Genomic DNA, 20,066 nt, shown 5'->3' with positions numbered 1-20,066 from the left:
TTTTCAATACCAGATTAATGTCATGTTATTCACACGGTAGAAATTTAAAATCGTGGCTGGTCAAAACTGACGGGAGGTATGCATTATAGATATGCACATATTAGTACACATGGGCACCAATATCAATGAAAACACAGTAAACAGGTTTTCTTTTATTTTAATTATTTGATTTAATCTTTGTACTAAGAAGCAACTTTAATGCATGGCAACCTAAACTGAATTTAAGTAGTGCAGCTTGATAATCACGTGTAGGCAAGTTTCAAGTTACAAAAATACAGTTAATTGAAAATAAACATACCATTACAGCTAGATTTTTCACAGTGATGCAGGGTGTTGTAGCTCTCAAAGATCCACTGATACCATGATAATACTTAAAACAAATTTTTATTTCCGCTGAAAAGGAAAAGGTAAATTTAGTTATATTATCTTTGCATGGACAAAATTATCATCAAACTTGAAATTACAGCAATTCTAAATGCGAGTCTGTACTTTGAAAGAACTCTGGCACAAAAAAAAGAGAATTACACCAGGTGAAAAGCCCCATTTAGCAATGCTAAAACCAACCATTGTTAAAGGATAACTAAACATTAAGTACAACATCTAATATACCAGTAGTACTAACAGTCACTTAATATATACGTGAAAGTCCCCCAAACAAACACAAAACATAAATTTAACAATGAATTTGCAATGCTGCATTTGTAATATATACAGTACCTATTTCCTTTCTGGGATTTCTGAACTGTGTGTAGGACAATATACAATGGTAGCAGTGGCAGAACTCTGATGGGTGCAGGGGATGCAGATGCTATAGGGCCCAAATGCCTCGAAGGCCCACTGCTGCCCCTACACCTAGTTACACTGAACTGCATCTAGAAAACACCCCCCCCCCCCCTTGCGCTCACCACGCAGCGGGCCCAGTGCCTCGCGCCGCTCGGAACACTAATTTATTCTCCCTCTATGGGTGTCGTGGAAACCCACAGAGGGACAAAGTGCCGAGATTTCGGCGGTCGGGATTCCGGTGTCAGGATTTTGATATATGATACTAGTACTAAGTGGAGTGCCACAAGGGTCGGTACTGGGGCCCATTTTGTTTAACATATTTATTAACAATATGGGGTGGGAATACTCAGCAAAGTTTCCATCTTTGCTGAAGACACAAAATTGAGCAGAGTAATTTGATCAACTGAGGATGTCTCCGCGCTTCAAAACAATCTTAATAAACTAGATGATTGGGCAAATAAGTGGAAATAAGTGGAAAATGAAGTTCAATGTAGATAAATGCAAGGTTATGCACCTTGGGAGACATAACCAATGTGCTAGTTATATTCTAAGTGGGGAGTCATTAAGTAATTCAGAACTTGAAAAGGAGTCCAAATAGATAACAAATTGGGCGGCAGTGCTCAATGTCATATAGCAACTAACAAGGCAATTAGAATACTGGCATGTATAAAAAGGGGTATGGAAACTAGGGACTCAAAAGTAATTATGCCACTGTACAAAGCATTGGTTAGACTACATCTTGAATATGGAGTACAGTTCTGGAGAATCAGACAAATAAATACGTTTAAAATAAGGTTGGACAAACATTAATTGATTAAAAACATCCAGGGGTACAAATAATAAAAACAATCTGTCTTTAAAATAAAATATCAGTATTCACTACATAAAAACAAGGCTTAAGCTAATAAACCAAGGTTGAACTAGATGGAAAAAGTCTTTTTTTCAGCTTTAACTACTATGTAACCATATATGACTGTTTTTTGTGACACCCGTATCCCCTTACTACGTGTGTGCGTGTGTGTGTGTGTGTGTGTGTGTGTGTTTTTTTGTGTGTGTATGTGTCACTCTGTACATCCCCTCTGTAGAACGGGTGCCTTTCAAAATTTTGTTACAGGGCCCACAAAGTTCTAGTTAAGCCCCTGTATGGTAGGGAAATTCTGCTTGTAGACTCCCTGTTATAATGCACACCAGCACAGCCTGATTAAGAATTTGGAAAGCGGGTTATGCTGTTTGATTTAAATTATGGAAGTATGCATTTATGATTACAGATCGTATGAATCCTTGCCAGACTTCTTATTGCATTTAAAGGTGTCACAAACAGGAGAGGTGAGTTGAAGGCTATCACTAGTCTATGATTAACAGCGAAGTATAGCATTGCAGTTAATTTGTTAATAACCAAAGGAGGTTCCTACCAGAAGGAAACCTCTCCTTAAAATGGGCCCGTTTCACCGAATTAAATCCCAACAACTGAACTAATATTTTACCTCAAACATGCAATACTCAATTCAATAAATTATGGATTGTCACCAAAAAAAAGTGTAAAAATTGCATGTATAAATTTCTGGTACTTGTGAGTTATCCGGGCTGCCGATTTTTTCATCGCGCCCGAAAAATCGTGGGCATCGCGTCGGTCACGGCCATTATAAGGGGCCGCGACGCGACCGACGCGATGCCCACGATTTCCCATAGACAGTAATGTTAAAAGACGCGATGGACCCGATTTCCCATAGACAGCAATGTTAAAATAAAATGACAATGTGAAATTTGCCAATATGGCCATTTCACATTGGATATGTTTTAAAAGAAAATGTTTCATGGCCCCCCACCACCATTAACGCCACCCCTCTATTGACGCCAACCCGAAGCGTGGCGAGCGCAGCGAGCCCGCGAGGGGTTGCGGTACGCGTCCTCCGACCTTTTCATACCCCTATTATCCACGTTGGCGTGGAGTTGAGAATAGAAAGTGTGGCGAGCGCAGCGAGCCACCGAGCCCGAAGCGTGGCGCGCGCAGCAAGCCCCGCGAGGGGACGCGGACACCTGTGAAGCCCGCAAGGGGACGCGGATACCTGTGAAGGTATCCGCGTCCCCTCGCAGGGCTCGCTGCGCTCGCCACGCTTCGGGCTTGGTGGCTCGCTGCGCTCGCCACACTTTCTATTCTCAACTCCACGCCAACGTAGATAGTAGGGGTATGAAAAGGTCGGAGGACGTGTACCGCCGCTCCTCGCGGGCTCGCTGCGCTCGCCGCGCTTCGGGTTGGCGTCAATAGCGGGGTGGCGTTAACGGTGGTGGGGGGCCATGAAACATTTTTTTTTTAAACATATCCAATGTGAAATGGCCATATTGGCCAATTTCGCATTGTCATTTTATTTTAACATTACTGTCTATGGGAAATCGGGTCCATCGTGTCTTTTAACATTACTGTCTATGGGAAATCGCGGGCATCGCGTCGCGGCCCCTTAAAACGGCCACGACCGACGCGATGCCCCCGATTTGGGGGTAAATCGCGGGCATCGCGTCGGTCGGGTGTCCTTAAGTTAACTAAACTTAAGGACAAAATCGGCAGCCCAGATAATTCACAAGTACCAAATTTCTTACATGCATTTCTTGGAAAACAGCATAGTTTTTTATTAAGTCATCAATCATCCTTCATAAACAATCTGATCTAGAATCATGTATCATTTATTATGAACAGTAATGCTTTACTTAATTACTCTTTGGATTAAAATAAAACAAAAAACTTGTATTACTCATTCATTGTTATTCTCACTGTAAGGGAGACAGGAGCCGGGTGTCACTGACGGGGACTGGAGGACTGAGGTGAGGCAGTGGACATGAGGAGGGCCCTCCTAAGACCTGTGGGATCTCGTGGATGAGAGCTTGCGATCATTCTGGAGTCTTCTGGGTAGTCACACAGGACCCCCTCCAGCTCAGCCCACAGAGCACACCAGCAAGCCTTCTTGGCCCTGTTCCCTTAAGACTGACTATGTCTACCGGTACTAGTATGACGCCAGGACTTACGTCGACAGATGGCAGTGTAGGCTGAACCGGGGGAACCAGAGTGAGCTACCGGTAAGTATTGAGGGGATTACCCTAACTACAGGACTAAAGAAATGACAAGAGACAGAGGAATGGGCTAAAGGAGCAGCGCAGGCTGAAATCTCACTAAAGAGAATAACAGTGTAAAAGACAATAACAAGTGCTAGATTGGTGAACGACACAAACACACAGGACATACAAGTGAAATAAGAGAGCACACAAATGACAGGCTAAAAGCCTGCTAAAAGGGTGATGGCCCTTTAACGAAGGCCTCTGCAACAACTCCCTAATGGGAGAAAGCTGTAGCAGCAAAGGACACAAGCTATACTACAGAGAAACGCTGGACACTCTATTTAGCAAGATATAAATAGACTGCATAAATAGGTACTGTTACTTGCATTTAGCACAGCTAGTAATCAGGCAGAATAACTCTGGAAAGAGCAAACCAGGAGTAAACTACAACAGGGACTGGATACACATGCAAGGCAGACAGGTGTGGAGTTATCCACACCAAACTCTATATCTGGCATTGGACTGCCCCCATAGAGTGTCTTAAAAAGGCTTCCCTGACCAATAATAGCAAATGCCCTGCTGGAGTTAATTAATGAGTGCAGCTGCATTCTGCCTCAGAAGCCCGCCTAATCTGTGAAGGCAGCGGCTGCCTGGATTACCTGTCGCCTAGGCAATGGCTGCAGAAGTGGGTCTGCAGGTGGAGGGAGGCGTCCAGGTTGCCCGCCAACTGCCGCAGCAATGCAGTCTCCTGCCGGAAGAGCGGACCCAGAAGTGCTATAACGCCTCAGCAGTCTAGCAACAGCCGGGGCCAGCGCTCCGGGACCAGCAGCAGGGGAAGGAGAGCCGCGACCACGGCTCGTAACAGTACCCCCTCTTAAGGAGGGAACAATGAACCCTTTACATCAGGTTTCCAAGGAAACTGCTGAAAAAATTCTGCTTTCAACTTAGGAGCATGCAGGAATCTTTCCGGAACCCAAGACCTTTCTTCAACACCATCATTTTTCCAATGCACCAGGAACTTGAGTTGCCCTCTGACCTGTTTAGCATCCAAAATCTTCTCAACCAGAAATTCTTTGTGACCTAGAACGACGATTGGCTTGGTTTTCCTTTTGACTTGTGTACCCCCAAATTTGGCAGATAAAATTAAAGGTTTAAGAAGTGAACAATGGAAGACATTATCTTCAAGGACTTGGGTAATGCTAACCTGAAAGCCACCGGGTTGACTCGTTTCAGGATAGTGAAAGGACCAATAAATCTTTTGACCTAGTTTGGAGTTGCCTGACGGAGTTTGACATGTTTGGTGGACCGCCAAACCTTCTGACTCACTTTTAATTGACATGGTCTATGACGTTTGTCAAAAAAATTCTTGGATCGGAGGGAAGATTGTTTTAGCGCCTGATGAACCTTCCTCCACAAACTCTGAGATGCGAGACAAGGGTAGAGGTGGAAGCATGGTTCAGTGGAATCTCGGTAGAATATCACCTGGGATAGAACCCAAAGTTACATATAAACGGTGATTTTTTTTTTAGAAGCTGAATGACAAGAATTATTATAGGAGAATTCCACCAATGGTAACAAATCTGACCAATTATCCTGACAATTGGATACAAAGCACCGTAAATACTGTTCCAGACACTGGATTAATTCTTTCGGTTTGGCCATTTCATTGTGGGTGATACCCAGGCGACAGGCTGAAATGGACCCCTAAGCTTGAACAGAAGGATCTCCAGAACCTAGCCACGAACTGTGATCCTCTGTCAGAAACAATGTCCGATGGGAGACCATGAAGCCTGAAGATATGCAACATAAACAGATGAGCTAATTCTGCTGCACTACGAAGTTTGCATAAGGGCACAAAATGAGCCATCTTACTGAAATGATCCACTGTTACCCAGATGGTGTTATACTGAGAAGGCCTTGGCAACTCTACAATGAAATCCATAGCTATATGGGACCAAGGCCTGTTAGGGATTGACCTGTATATTACACCCCTTATATATATAGTGACTGCACCTGTATATTACACCCTGTATATAGTGACTGCCCCTGTATATTACACCCCGTACATAGTGACTTCACCTGTATATTACACCCTGTATATAGTGACTGCACCTGTAAATTACATTGTATATAGTGACTGCACCTGTATATTACACTTTATATAGTCACTGCAACTGTATACTACACCCTGTATATACACACTGTATATAGTGACTGCACCTGTATATGAAACTATATATAATGACTGCACCTGTATATTACACCCTCTCTATGGTGACTGCACCTATATATATAGGTATATATAGTATTTAGGGTACTAATGGAATTAAGGGAGGAATTAGCAACCCCAATGTATTATGTTTTTGAGAACTCTTTTTCATCTGGTAAGGTTCCAAAAGACTGGAGAATAGTGGAGGTAGTACCAATATTCAAAAAAAGGAAAAAGGGATGACCCAGCTAATTACAGACCTGTGGGCTTAACATCAATAGTGGGTAAAATATTTGAAGGATTTTTAAGAGATGGTATACAGTAATATTTAGAACAACATCGATCATGCCAAACAAACTTACTAGGCTTCTATGGAGGTTGTCAGCAAAAACCTTGATAATGGACATGGTCTTCCTAGATTTTGATAAAGCTTTCGATACAGTGCCTCACAAGAGGTTAATAAATAAAATGGAGGACCTGGGGTTAGTGGTAAGAATCTGTAGATGGGTAGGGAACTGGATGTGTAATAGAGAGCAGAGAGTGGTTGTGAACAGTGCAGTATCAAATATGATACCAGTACTAAGTGGAGTGACACTGGGGCCCACTTTATTTATCATATTTATTAACGATATTGGGTAGGGATTATTCAGCAACGTTTCTATCTTTGCTGATGACACAAAATTGAGTAGAGTTATTAGACAGAGGATGTCTTCGTGCTTCAGAATGATCTTAATAAACTAGATGAGTGGGCAAAAAAGTGGAAGATGAGGTTCAATGTAGATAAATGCAAGGTTATGCACCTTGGGAGACATAACCAGTGTGCTAGTTATATTCTAAGTGGGAAGGCATTGGGTATTTCAGTACTGGAAAAGGAACTAGGAGTCCAAATAGATTACAAACTTGGGTGTAGTGCTCAGTGTCACATAGCAACAAAAAAGGCCAACAGAATTCTAGCATGTACAGTATAAAAAGGGGTATGGAAACTAGGGACTCAAAAGTAATGATGCCACTGTACAAAGCATTGGTTAGACCACACTTTGAATATGGAGCACAATTCTGGGCCCCATACTATAAAAAGTACATCATAGAATTGGAAAAAAAACAAAGAAGAGCAACAAAGCTAATTAAGGGAATGGAAAATTTAAGCTACGAGGACAGATTGAACAAACCGGGACTGTTTACATTAGAGAAGAGACGTCTAAGGGGGGACATGCTCAACATATATAGTATAGGCTGTAAGCCCTAGGCTGTTAGTGATTCCATATAAGTGCTGACATAAAAGTGCTATTATATTAATAATTTTAGCGTTATACCTGCGTTAAGGTATTTTGTCAGCTTTTATCAATTGTGAACTGACTCCTCATCACTCCTTTTACTCAACAGATAATAGAACAACCACTACTCTCATCGGATGCAAATGAAATAGGATTGTAATGAATATCAGAATTGTATTGCATAGGTAAACAGAAGTGGGCCTTTTAATTTTGTTGTTTCTCCTTTGTTAAGAATTTGTTGTCTGCTATGTTGGTATGCAATGCTTCTTTGTTTAAGCTAATTTATTACCTATAGATTGTAAGCTTGCGAGCAGGGCCCTCCTACATTTTGATTGTCTATAAATACCCTGTTTGTTGTATCACGGTCTCCTTTGTAAAGCGCAACGGAATATGCTGCGCTATATAAGAAACTGTTAATAAATAAATAAATAAATTGCCTGGACTTTTAAATGGGAATGTATTGGGTGGAGTTTGCAAACATTGCAATCACATGGAAAAATGTCCTATTTAAATTTCATTATAGACTGTAAGCCCTCGGCTGTTAGTGCTTCTATAGAAGTGCTGACATAAAAGTGCTATTATATTAATAATTTTAGCGTTATACCTGCGTTAAACCGAAGGTAAACTGGAGGCGAACAAATACAAACCAACAGCAGCACACATGGACTGCACTGATACCTCAAAAGTATGTAATTAATTTCAAAAATGCCCTCTACACTTCTGTAATGCAAACTCTTGTATGATTTGAAAAATGTTGATGTAATGAATTGACTGTAATTGTTATTACTTGTTTGGGGAAGTTTTTCAGTGAAACATAGTATAGTGTTGCATGCTGCCTGGTGTCTACTCAAACACAATGCAAATTATCTCCTTAGACCATTTGGCCAATAGTGTTCAGGTGTAGCCTGACTTGAACAGACTGACTATATCTTTAGATTTAGTGACGTGCAGCTGTGTTGTAACTGATAAAGTAATTTCTGAACAGTAAAAAAAAAAAACACACATTGAACAACACCATCAAACAGGTAATTTCAACTTTAGACTTGATTTTTGTACTGTCTGAAAATTGCTAGGAGTAACAGATGCACAGGAAAAATTTATAAAGCTATGTGTGCAAATGCTAGAAGCCTAGGAGACAAAATTCCTGTATAATTGCAATACTGACAAGGAATGACCTAGACATTGTAGCTATTACAGAGACATGGTGTAATGAAAATCATGACTGGGACATAGCTATACCAGGATACAATTTATTTAGGAAGGACAGAATAGGAATAATCGGAGGAGGGTAGCAATGTATGTAAAGAAAATCATAAATGCTACTTTAATACAAAACATTGAAGAAAAAACTGAGGCCCTTTGGGTGACCATAGAAATGGGGGAGAAGGACACTTTTCACACTGGGGTAATCTATAGGCCACCAGGCCAGGGGCAGGATTTGGACAGGAGCCTATTGCTTGATGTCACTAAAGGGCTTTAAAGGGAGAGGTCATAATCATGGGAGACTTTCATCTACCTGATGTGAATTGGGAGGAGTCTTTTGCAAGATCAACTACAAGTGGCAAATTTCTAAATTCCCTACAGGGAGCATCTCTCAAGCAATTGGTGAGGGAACCTACTCGCAAAGACTCCCTGAGAATTTGGTGGAGGGAGACAAGGCAATTGCAGATCATCTAAATAATAATTTTTGCTCCGTATTTACTATAGAAGGAGAAGGGAAGGGACCACAGTTAAGTAGCAAGGACATTCATAAAAATAATGTAGATGGCAGTACATTTACTAAGGAGAAAGTCCTAACAGAACTCTCAAGACATAGAGTGGATAAATCAATGGGGCCAGACGGAATACATCCAAGGATACTAAAAGAACTAAAAGATGTGCTGGTAGCGCCATTAACAGATTTATTCAACCAGTCACTAGATACAGGTGCAGTTCCAGAGGACTGGAAAAGAGTAACTACAGACCAGTGAGCCTTACATCAGTATTAGGGTATTAATGGAAACACTATTAAAAGAAAGAATAGTGGAATATCTTAAATGAAACAACTTACAGGATCCCAAAAAAAATGGTTTTACTACAGGGAGATCATGCCAAACAAATCTTATTGACTTTTTTTACTCTGTGACCAAAATAATAGATGAGGGGGGGGGCTGAAGATGTGGCATATCTAGACTTTAGAAAGGCATTTGACACTGTCCCACATCGCAGACTGCTAAATAAACTTGAAAGTGTGAGATTGGATTATAAAACAATTAAATAGATAAGCACCTGGTTGCAGGATAGGAAACAGACAGTTGTAGTAAATGGAGTGCATTCTATGGAGGGACATGTTACCAGTGGAGTACCCCAGGGATCTGTACTTGGACCAGTGCTCTTTAATATCTTTGTTAGTGACATTGCAAATGGTATTGAAGGGAAAGTATGCCTTTTTGCAGATGACACAAAAATATGCAACAGAGTAGACACACCAGGAGGGGTAAATCAAATGACTGATGATCTAGATAAACTTGAGAATTGGTCAAGAGCATGGCAACTACAGTTTAATGCTAAAAAATGCTAAATTATGCGCTTGGGACTCAAAAACCCAAAAGCTCAATATAGTATCAATGGTACTATAATGGAGACTGCTGAGGAGGAAAGGGATCTATGAGTCACTATTTCAAGTGACTTAAAGGCAGGCAATGTAGCAAAGCAATGAGGAAGGCTAGTCAGATGCTTGGTTGCATAGGGAGAGGAATCAGTAGCAGAAAAAAAAAGTAATAATGCCACTTTATAGGTCATTGGTACAACCTCATCTGGAATACTGTGTCCAGTTCTGGAGACCATATCTTCAGAAGGATATAAATACATTAGAGAGTGTACAAAGAAGGGCACAGAAATATTCAAATATATGAAGGGTTTTAACATAGTACAGGAGGGAAATTTTCTTCAAAGGAAAAGAAGTACTATATTTGCTGGTGTATAAGACTACTTTTTCCCCTGAAAAACATGCCTCCAAGTGGGAGGGTCGTCTTATACACCGGGTGCACTTATATAACAAACTCTATATTTTGAGTGGAAATGTTGGGGGGTCGTCTTATACGCCCAGTCGTCTTATACGCAGGCAAATACGGTAATAGAACACGAGGACATGCACTAAAACTGTAGGGAGGTAGGTTCAGGGGAAATGTTTGAAAAAATTATTTCACAGAAAGGGTAGTGGATAAGTGGAATAGCCTCCCATCAGAGGTGGTAGAGGCTAAGACAGTAGAATAATTTAAACATGCTTAGGATAGGCATATGAATATCCTTACAAAGAAATAAGGTTAAAAAAGGGTTGAGATTACCTGAAGGATAAAAAAGGGGCGGACTAGATGGGCCAAATGGTTCTTATCTGCCGTCAAATTCTATGTTTCTGTGTTTCTATGTAACATGTACAAATATATCAGGCGCCAATATAAGGAACTGTCAAGCGCCCTTTTTACTGCAAGTTAGAACTCTAGGACACGTGGGCACGAGTTTAGATTGGAACAAAGAAGATTTTGTTCGCTTAGAAGGAAAAAAATTCATTACAGTCAGGTACTGTAAGTTAAACTATGGAACTCTCTTCCGGGAGAGGTGGTGTCGGCTGACACAATAAATACGTTTATAATAAGGTTGGACAAACATTTATTGGTTAAAAACATCCAGGGATACAAATAAGAATCATAATCGGCCTTTACAAAAAAAAATATTGGAATACACTACATATAACAAGGGGAAAGCTATTAAAACCTAGGTTGAACTCGATGGACCCAAGTGTTTATTCAGCCTGATCTACTATGTAACTATATTACACACTGTATATAGGGGGTTATTCTAATCCACTCTTTCTGACAAAATCCTTCTTAGATAGACAAAACCATGTGCACTGCAGGGGGGCAGATGTAACATGTGCAGAGAGACTTAGATTTGGGTGAGTTATTTTGTTTCTGTGCAGGGTAAATACTGACTGCTTTATTTTTACACTGCAATATAGATCTCACTTTGAAGTAAAACCCCACCCAAATCTAACTCTCTCTGCACATGTTACATCTGCCCCACCTGCAGTGCACATGGTTTTGCCCATCTAAGAAGGATTTTGTCAGAAAGAGTGGATTAGAATAAGGCCCATAGTGACTACACCTGTATATTACACTGCATATAGTGACCGCACCTGTAAAATACATGCTGTATATAGTGACTGCACCTGTATATTACACCCTGTATATAGTTACTGCACCTGTGTATTACACTGTATATAGTGACTGCACCTGTATATTACACACCGTATATAGGGACTGCACCTGTACATTACACTGTATATAGTGACCGCACATGTATATTACACCCCGTATATAGTGACTGCACCTGTATATTACACACCGTATATAGTTACTGCACCTGTACATTACACTGTATATAGTGACTGCACCTGTACATTACACACTGTAAAGATACAAAATGATACAAAAATATGTCTTGGAATAATGGTGACAGCGGGGGAGGGTGCATGCGGATGAGAAGGGGGGAGTGTGCTACGGGAGTAGGGGGTGCTGCGGGTGAAAAGGGGGGCCACAGATGAGAGGGAGGCAAACGTCCAGTCTCCTGTCCTCAGCCGGCCCGTCATCTCTCGGCAATCATCCCTGTCTAGCTCAGGCATGGCCAAACTGTGGCCCTCCAGCTGTTGTGAAACTACACATCCCAGCATGCTTTGCCATAGTTATAGTACTCCCTAATAGCAAAACTGTGGCAAGGCATGATGGGACTTGTACTTTCACAACAGCTGGAGGGCAATAGTTTGGACATGCCTGGTCTAACTGATGACAGTCTCAGACTGTCCTCCTGGGTGTCAGCTGGACTGGATGCACTGCACAGACACACAGCAGCCCCTGCAACACAGGCGGGCAGACAGCTTGTGAGCTGACCTCCTGAGGCTAAGAAACAGCGGGACGAGCTGTGCGGTGTAATATTTGAAAGGGCGCTTTTTCAAACTTGCTGAATATGGAGAGAGGGAGCTGTAAAGACAGAGATTGGAGGTAGGAGTAGATAGGGTCTCGGGGTGGGGTGAGAAGTTTGTGGGCATAAATCGGTCAGCTCAAAGTGAAAGTAAAAACGGTTGCAGCTCAAAGTTAAAGTACATTGCAGAAGCTGATGGGCTTTTAACTACTATTTTTATCAAGTACATTTGTGAGTCCAGTACAGGTTGAGTATCCCTTATCTGGATATGTTATCCAAATCATTTTGAAAACCATAGCGTCTGGAATGTCCTTTTTCTTCTTTTGTTTGCTAAATCACTACTGGGACATTTGTAACTGGCACTACTGGGGATATGTTATGTAACTGGCACTAAATAAGTGCAAGAAAATAATTGCTTAGTGGCAGGGAAAGCTTAACGCCTAGCTCCACACCGCTAGTTGCTGGGGAAATTGAAGGGGACATTCACGCCGGGCTGTCCCTAGCGCATGTTAGGTGCACTGATAACACACTTGAAAAAGCATTATCCCACACAGTTAACTAGCGTTAAGTGCAGCATAGTTAACGCAAGTTCATACACCATTGATGAATAAGGTAGACAATTTGAAGAATCCTTTGGCGAATCCTCATATGCAAAAACAATCTACGCTTTGTTGGTATACACCGGAACAAATTAGAGGGATTGATAGATTATTTAAGTAAGCAACTGGTGGAATCCCGCCATCTTTCGGAGGACCTAGGTACACCTAACATCGAAAGGGCTCATAAATAGGGTCCAGAATTTGATAGGCCCAACAGGGGAAACACTATACCAGCACTACAAAGAAAAAGTTTACCAATGTATCCCTTTAGCGCTGACTGATATTTCCTTATTCCTCATATGTCATACGCAAAAGAAAAGAAAAAAAGAATACAGTAGTGTAATACAGTTTCAATTTCTTGTGGTATAATACTGTAGTATAATATGTATAATGGTATAATATGTTTAGGTGTATGTGACCTGTACCCTTTAAATATGTCTACTATTACTGTAGACACATAGGCTTTGGAGGGGGCGGTGACATCACCGGTTGGTCAAATGTTGATCCAAATTGTGCGTTACCATGCAGGAGTAAAAACTGAATATGGTGCAGTACAGTTTTTTTTTAGTTGATACAGTTGTCCATTGTCTTTGTATGGAAAGGTGATCCATACCGCTGTTTGTACCCCGCCAGCGCAGACTAACGCAACAGGTCTATCTATACCCAAATTTTTTTGACTATACCAGAACTGCTGCTGCTAATTTAGTTAGGCCTAATAGGAACGGTCTCAATTCAACAAAGTAAACCCAGCTGTGCCTTTTTTCAATCCAACAGATACTGTACCATATAGACTTAAATCATCAGTTCCCACTTTTTTTTTTATTTCATTATATTCATATCAATTGGTCGTACTTATTTTCATTATTATTTTACCTTTTCTATATATTTACATTAATTTTCTTTGATTATTCTATAAAATTTTACAATATTGGTACTAGCATCGGTATTTGTGTATTATCTGGGCACCCGATATATCGCATCGCATGCCACTACTTAAGGCATGCGATGCGATTGGACCCGATATTGAGCCTTTCCCCAGAGGAGTGTACAATTTTAATATCGCGTCGCATCGCATGCCTTATCTAGTGGCATGTGTATAACATTGTACAGGCACCCTGATGCCTGATTACACTGTTAAATGCACCCCCAGACCCAATTTTTAATTGTACACCCACCCTGATGGGTGATTACTATGTGAAATGTCCCCCCCCCATTGTTAACGCCACCCCAGTATCAACGCCAACCCGAAGCGTGGCGAGCGCAGCGAGCCCGCAAGGGGCGGTGGTATGCGTCCTCTGACCTTTTCATACCCCCACTATCCACGTCGGCGTGGAGTCGCTTGTATATAGCGCAGCGAGCCACCGAGCCCGAAGCGTGGCGAGCGGACGCGTATTACTTCACATGTATTCTGCGTCCCCTCGCGGGGCTCGCTGCGCTCACCACGCTTCGGGCTCGGTGGCTCGCTGCACTCGCCACACTATATAAAATCAACTCCACGCCGACGTGGATAGTGGGGGTATGAAAAGGTCAGAGGATGCGTATCGCCACCCCTCGCTGGCTCGCTGCGCTCGCCACTCTTCGGGTTGGTGTTGATAGTGGGGTGGCATTAACAATGGGGGCCATTTAACATAGTAATCACCCATCAGGGTGCCTGTGCGATTAAAAATCGGGTCCAATCGCGTAGCATCGCATGCGATATGATTGTATGTGATGCGGTTTTTTAATGTGCGCTGAAAAAATCGGGCGCCCAGATAATACACAAGTACCCTAGCATCATGTACAAGTTGTTTATTTATCTATAGCGCAGTCATCCATTTCTTTGTTAAAATATTAGTCCCTGTCCAGTAATAGAACATTTTTTGGACTACTGCGACAAGGATAGAATAATAGTGGCATTCAAAAAGACATAGGGAGTTAATTATTGATGAGGACTGCATTCTTATTTTTCAGAATTACTCGGTGGCCCAAAAGAGAAAAGAATTCTCATGAATTTGCAAGTTCTTGGTTGACAATAACAAATGATTTGCACTTTTATGCACCCCCAACATTGTAAAGATCATTGATAATGGCAATCATATACATTTGATGACCCAGAGGCTGCACATGCTCATATAACACCTAAAAATATATTTAGATACGTTGACGATACCAATTGCTGCCATAAGCATTTATGCGCATGTGCAGGCTCCATTTGAGAAAGGATGTGGTGACTTGTACAGTCACTGGTCCGTTCGCATGGAGCAGAGCAGGGGCCGCTACAGGTCGCACCGATTGGAACGCCCAGCATTTCATGGGCATCTGCGTGATAATTCTGGCCAGTCTCATGGTAATTCAGCAATGACGCGGGTGGCGATAGCGGGCAGCTGACATCACAGAATGACCTGCATAGATTCTATGACTGCTCTGCCTCTGCTGACAAAGGCACAGATTCTGCAATGATCAACCCACAGCTCCGGTCCCCTACCCATACCGCCATAATGGTTTGGGCACACCTACTGTGCAATGGGTAAGCTTGAGCACCTGGTACCGTGCAAGCTCGACAGACGATTGGAGGGACTTGAGTTGCCGTTTCCGTTTGCGGTGTCACATGAATTAGATTTGCTGCAAAAGCCAAGAGTCTTCTATATATTTTCTATATATTTGTATAGTCTCCCCGTACTTGCGTGGGTTTCCTCCGGGTACTCCGGTTTCCTCCCACAATCCAAAAATATACTGGTAGGCTAATTGGCTCCCAAAACATTTAACATGTACGTGTGGTAGGGAACATAGATTGTAAGCTCCACTGAGGCAGGGACTGATGTGAATGTTCAACTATACTCTGTAAAGCACTGCAGAATATGTATGCGCTATATAAGAAACTGTTAAAAAATAAATAAATAAAAATAAATACAGTAATTTCTAGTTGAGTAATAAGTAGCACAAACAGCTTGTAACGTACCCAGCTCTAAAGGCTACAGCTATACAATAAGTATAATGCTGAGAGATCAAAGCTCCCTCCCCCCAATTCTGATTCACTTGCTATATATTGAGTTCTAAGGTGCTTGGTAATCTGCAATGTTTGCATTATACTGAGCCAACCTGAATTGTTTTTGGATGCTAAAGCACTGTGCTTAGCTTCTCTATACAGTATTTTTTATTTGAGTAATAAGTAGCACGAACAGCTTGTAACATACTCTGCTCTAAAGACTACAGAGGCAAGTGTTACCTTTATAACTATAATGGGGAGAGCTACAGATGAAGCACCTCTCAGCCAGCACCGAGATCGCCAGAATGTGCCCACTGGTAATCTCCGGTGATCTATCTCACACGTACGCCCCTCACAGTTTTTCCGCTTGAGGGAGATGGGCAGGGTTAGAGGGGTGCGGGGAGGCGGCGGGGACTGGCGCACAGCGACAAGGAGGTGGCAGTGTCCACGGGGAGCTCCGTCACAAGGGGATGTATGTGTTTCCCCTTCCAGGGGCTGGTGGTTGGAGAGAAGACTGCCAGACCACCGCTGAATGAGGCCGGCTCCATCTGTAAAAGCTCCTTCCTAAGTTCTTGGATGCAAAAATACCATGCTTAGCTTCTCTATGAAGTATTTTCTATTTGAGTAATAGGTAGTAAGAACAGCTTGTAATGTACTCTGCTCTAAAGGCTACAGTAGCAAGTATTGTCTTTATAAGTATAATGAGAGATAAAAACTCCTCCCTAAGTTCCTGGATGGCAAAACATCAGGCTGCAGAGGAAGCCAAAGATCATGCACCATGTGAAAACTGGGTGGACAATTGGAGGGGACCCAATTTGCGGTTGCTTGCTGTTTTCCTTGGCACGGTCATATAAACTAGTGGCCTCTTTGTCTGTGAAAAGAGCAGTCACCCAGGGGAGGGGGAAGGGGAAGGTGGGGGTTAACAAGTGGAGTAGGTAGCCTGCCTACAGGCAAAACTGGAGACCAAGCTTTTTTCTGGGTGTGGTGCACCAAAGGAAATTGTTATAAAAAAGTAGCTACGAGACTTGGACGCTCACATTAACCTAACGTCATTGGACCATTACTTTAACATGTTCATTTGCGTTTGTATACATTATTTTATTTAATTATTTATTTAATGATTAATTGGTTTATTGTGTGAGATCCTGACAGAGAATTAATATTTTCGACAGCATCTAGGAACTCTTCTGGTTAACCCCACCCCTTCTCCCCTGGGAGACTGCTCTTTTCACAGACAAGGAGGCAAGCTTAAGTCAATAAATTGCCAACATTGCTACTGATTTGGGGTTACAGACACTAGGACAATTATTAATTAATACAGTGTCAAGAAAAAAAATATTAAGGCATCCACAATTTGGGAATCAAACTGCATGGATCGCGGCACACTTTACACCTGATGATAGAGACAAAAGTATATGTGTAAATGTAAGCAGTGATCCCTACCAAATGGTTTTTCTTATGCTGTATGAGCTATGGGACTTGGATGCTCACATAAATCATTTGTGTCTGCACACACAATTTTTTTTTTTATTGACTCTCTCCGACTATTGGTCTGTCTGTACAGTATACAATAACATTACAGTTGTCACTGGCCATTTCCCAGAACTTGTACTGTACTCTATATCCATCTGCCGCTATTTGCTATACAGTAAAGGATTAGTGGAGCATTATCCACTCAGTAGTCAAGATGTGTATTGCATGCTGTGTATGTTGTGGCTCTACTGTACATGCACCAACTCAGGCGCGATTATACCTTTGTTTAGGCAGAGAAACTGCAAAGATTACTACATCCAAACATACATAGATCTCCAAATAAAAAATGTAGATGGAAATTTGCAGATTCTTTAATCTATTAGAAATCAAATGCTTAATTACTGTAAATAGTGAAATTTTCTGTATTTTATTAAAAATTATTTTTAATAGAGAAGGGAAATCTTTATACACATAAGAGATACTTACGTTCCATAAAATATGGGCCGGACTCAATTCTCCAGACAATTTGCCCTTTTTGTGTTCCAGTTATTCCTCTATTCTTGGAATCCCAGAAATTTGCAGGACAGTTTTCATCTAAAAATTAAAGTATAGTGTTTCAGGATTAAAGAATATATACAAAGTATTTTAAAAAGTACCCACCATTTGCACCGGTTTATAATTTGCTGTTATGTTCTTTTTTTATTTAAATATTGTATAACTCTCAATATTATCATAAAACTCAACGTGATTATGTGATTAACAGGATAAGTCCCTATTCATGATTACCAGTCACAACAATATAGTTGCTGATAGCTACATACTTTAACCAGTAGATAGATCATTTGCACATAAACTGGAAAACACTTTGCACTTTATTATGTTGAATCTGTAATTCTTTTTCAGTCAAATGCACTTTGTACTGTATATGCTGTTTTAGCATCATTGAAAAAAGAACAACCACTATTTACTAGTGTTAATTTGGGCGCTGTTTAGTAAATATAAACAAAAAGGGATGAAAAAATAATGGTGATTTTTAATAAAAAATTATAAATTTATATTCTTGGAAATGTACATATAGCTCAGCTGCAGTTCCCTTTATGCACAAGTGTATGTGCATGGAACTATCCTACACCCGTGCACAGAAAAGTTTATTCGGTACTTATGTATTATCTGGACTCCCGAATTTTTTCATTGCATGCCACTACTTAAGGCATGCAATGCACTGCAATGCAATGCGATTTTTCATTGTAAAGACCTGATTTTTTATTGTATAGTCACCCATGAGTGATTTCATACCCCCACTATCCAACTACGCATGGAGTTGATCCTATATAGTGTGGCGAGCGCAGCGAGCCACCAAGCCCGAAGCGTGGCCAGAGCAGCGAGCCCCGCGAGGGGACGTGGATAACTTTACATGTATTCTGCGTCCCCTCACGGGGCTCGCCACGCTTCGGGCTCGGTGGCTCGCTGCTCTCGCCACACTATATAAAATCAACTCCATGCGTAGTTGGATAGTGGGGGTATGAAATCACCCATGGGTGACTATACAATTAAAAATTGGGTCTTTACAATGTATGCCACTATATTGCATGCGATGCGATGCAATGCAATGAAAAAATCGGGCACCCAGATAATACATAAGTACTGTTTATTCTCATGCACCGATGAAATGATAGAGCAAAGATATATGACCAAAAAGAATCGAGTTACTGCGCTATTAGTCGTTTATTCATCCATTGTGCATTTATAAACCAATAATAGCGCAGTAACTCAATTCTTTTTGGTCATATATGTTTTAGCATCATACCTAACAAATTATATAATTGATTGTTAGTCCTTCAGTGGCGGAACTATGGAGGGTGCAGGGGGTGCAATTGCTATGGGGCCCGGGCCTTTGGGGGGCTTGAGGGCTCTGCAGGCACCCCCTGCACCGTTTCATTCTATTTGAGTAATGCCGCACGGGCAGTGTCAGTACAGCGCAGCGGCAGTTCGGCACTGTGTGTGACTGAAGGGAGAACGGAGAAGTAAGTGGTGATCGAGCCCCCCTCTCCTCTCCCCTCCAATGTTTCCGGGGCTCGACATCACTATCTAGCCCCGGCGTGAATCATTCAGGAGTCAGGAGGACCCATGCTGCTGCCAGCGCTGTGCGCCGTAGTAAACGTGGGAGGCAGCTGGGGCTGTCTGCAGTAGCTTAAAGACCCAGCGCCGACAAGGAAGACCTTAACTCAATGCTGAAGGTAAACTGCAGCAGTGCACTTATGTTTAAGGGTGAGGGGATGTGGAGGAGCGGTGGGTGGGGCAGGACAACACAACACAGCATGTACTGAGGTGGTGTGGGGGAGGAGGAGATTAAGAGGTATAAAGTGCACTCCGTCCCCCGCTCTCCATCTAACCTCTCATATTTCTGTCTCTCCAATCCTACTCACAGCCCTCCATTTCTCTTTTCTCCTCCCCCTCTCACCTACACCTTGAAAAAGGGGCGATAGCCCCAAAACGTCGGAAACTTGCATTGTAACAAATACTTTAACTTCAAATTTTTACAAGACCCTCTAACATCTATGTCGCCCAATTTGATGAAAAATCCACTGTCATCTCCAGAGCCATCTGTAAACACTGGCCTGTGCTTGCATCGGACCCCACGTTATATAAAGCAATTCCGACCAAACCAATTGTATCCTACAGAAGGGGGAGATAATATGTACTGTGCATCATGGTGTGTCAAATATTGTGTTATGGGCATCACAGTGTGTGGCATAATG

The 20,066-nt window shown here is 41.8% G+C and overlaps 1 protein-coding gene across 2 annotated transcripts in view; it reads right to left on the bottom strand.

The window, feature by feature from the left end:
• The window catches only part of HECW2 (HECT, C2 and WW domain containing E3 ubiquitin protein ligase 2), a 478,030-nt gene that overhangs the window by 412,799 nt on the left and 45,165 nt on the right, over positions 1-20,066 (bottom strand). For both annotated transcript variants that reach the window (XM_083153595.1, XM_083153596.1), the window contains exons 3-4: positions 17,794-17,901; positions 299-393 (exon numbers count right to left, since the gene is read on the bottom strand). In XM_083153595.1, the coding sequence (XP_083009721.1) occupies positions 299-393; positions 17,794-17,901 (203 nt within the window). The remainder of the gene's footprint in view (positions 1-298; positions 394-17,793; positions 17,902-20,066) is intronic.

Source organism: Crinia signifera, chromosome 7, assembly GCF_055691185.1.
Source record: "Crinia signifera chromosome 7, ASM5569118v1, whole genome shotgun sequence".
Taxonomy (NCBI): Eukaryota; Metazoa; Chordata; class Amphibia; order Anura; family Myobatrachidae; genus Crinia; species Crinia signifera.
This window is presented reverse-complemented; position numbering and strand designations above follow the sequence as displayed.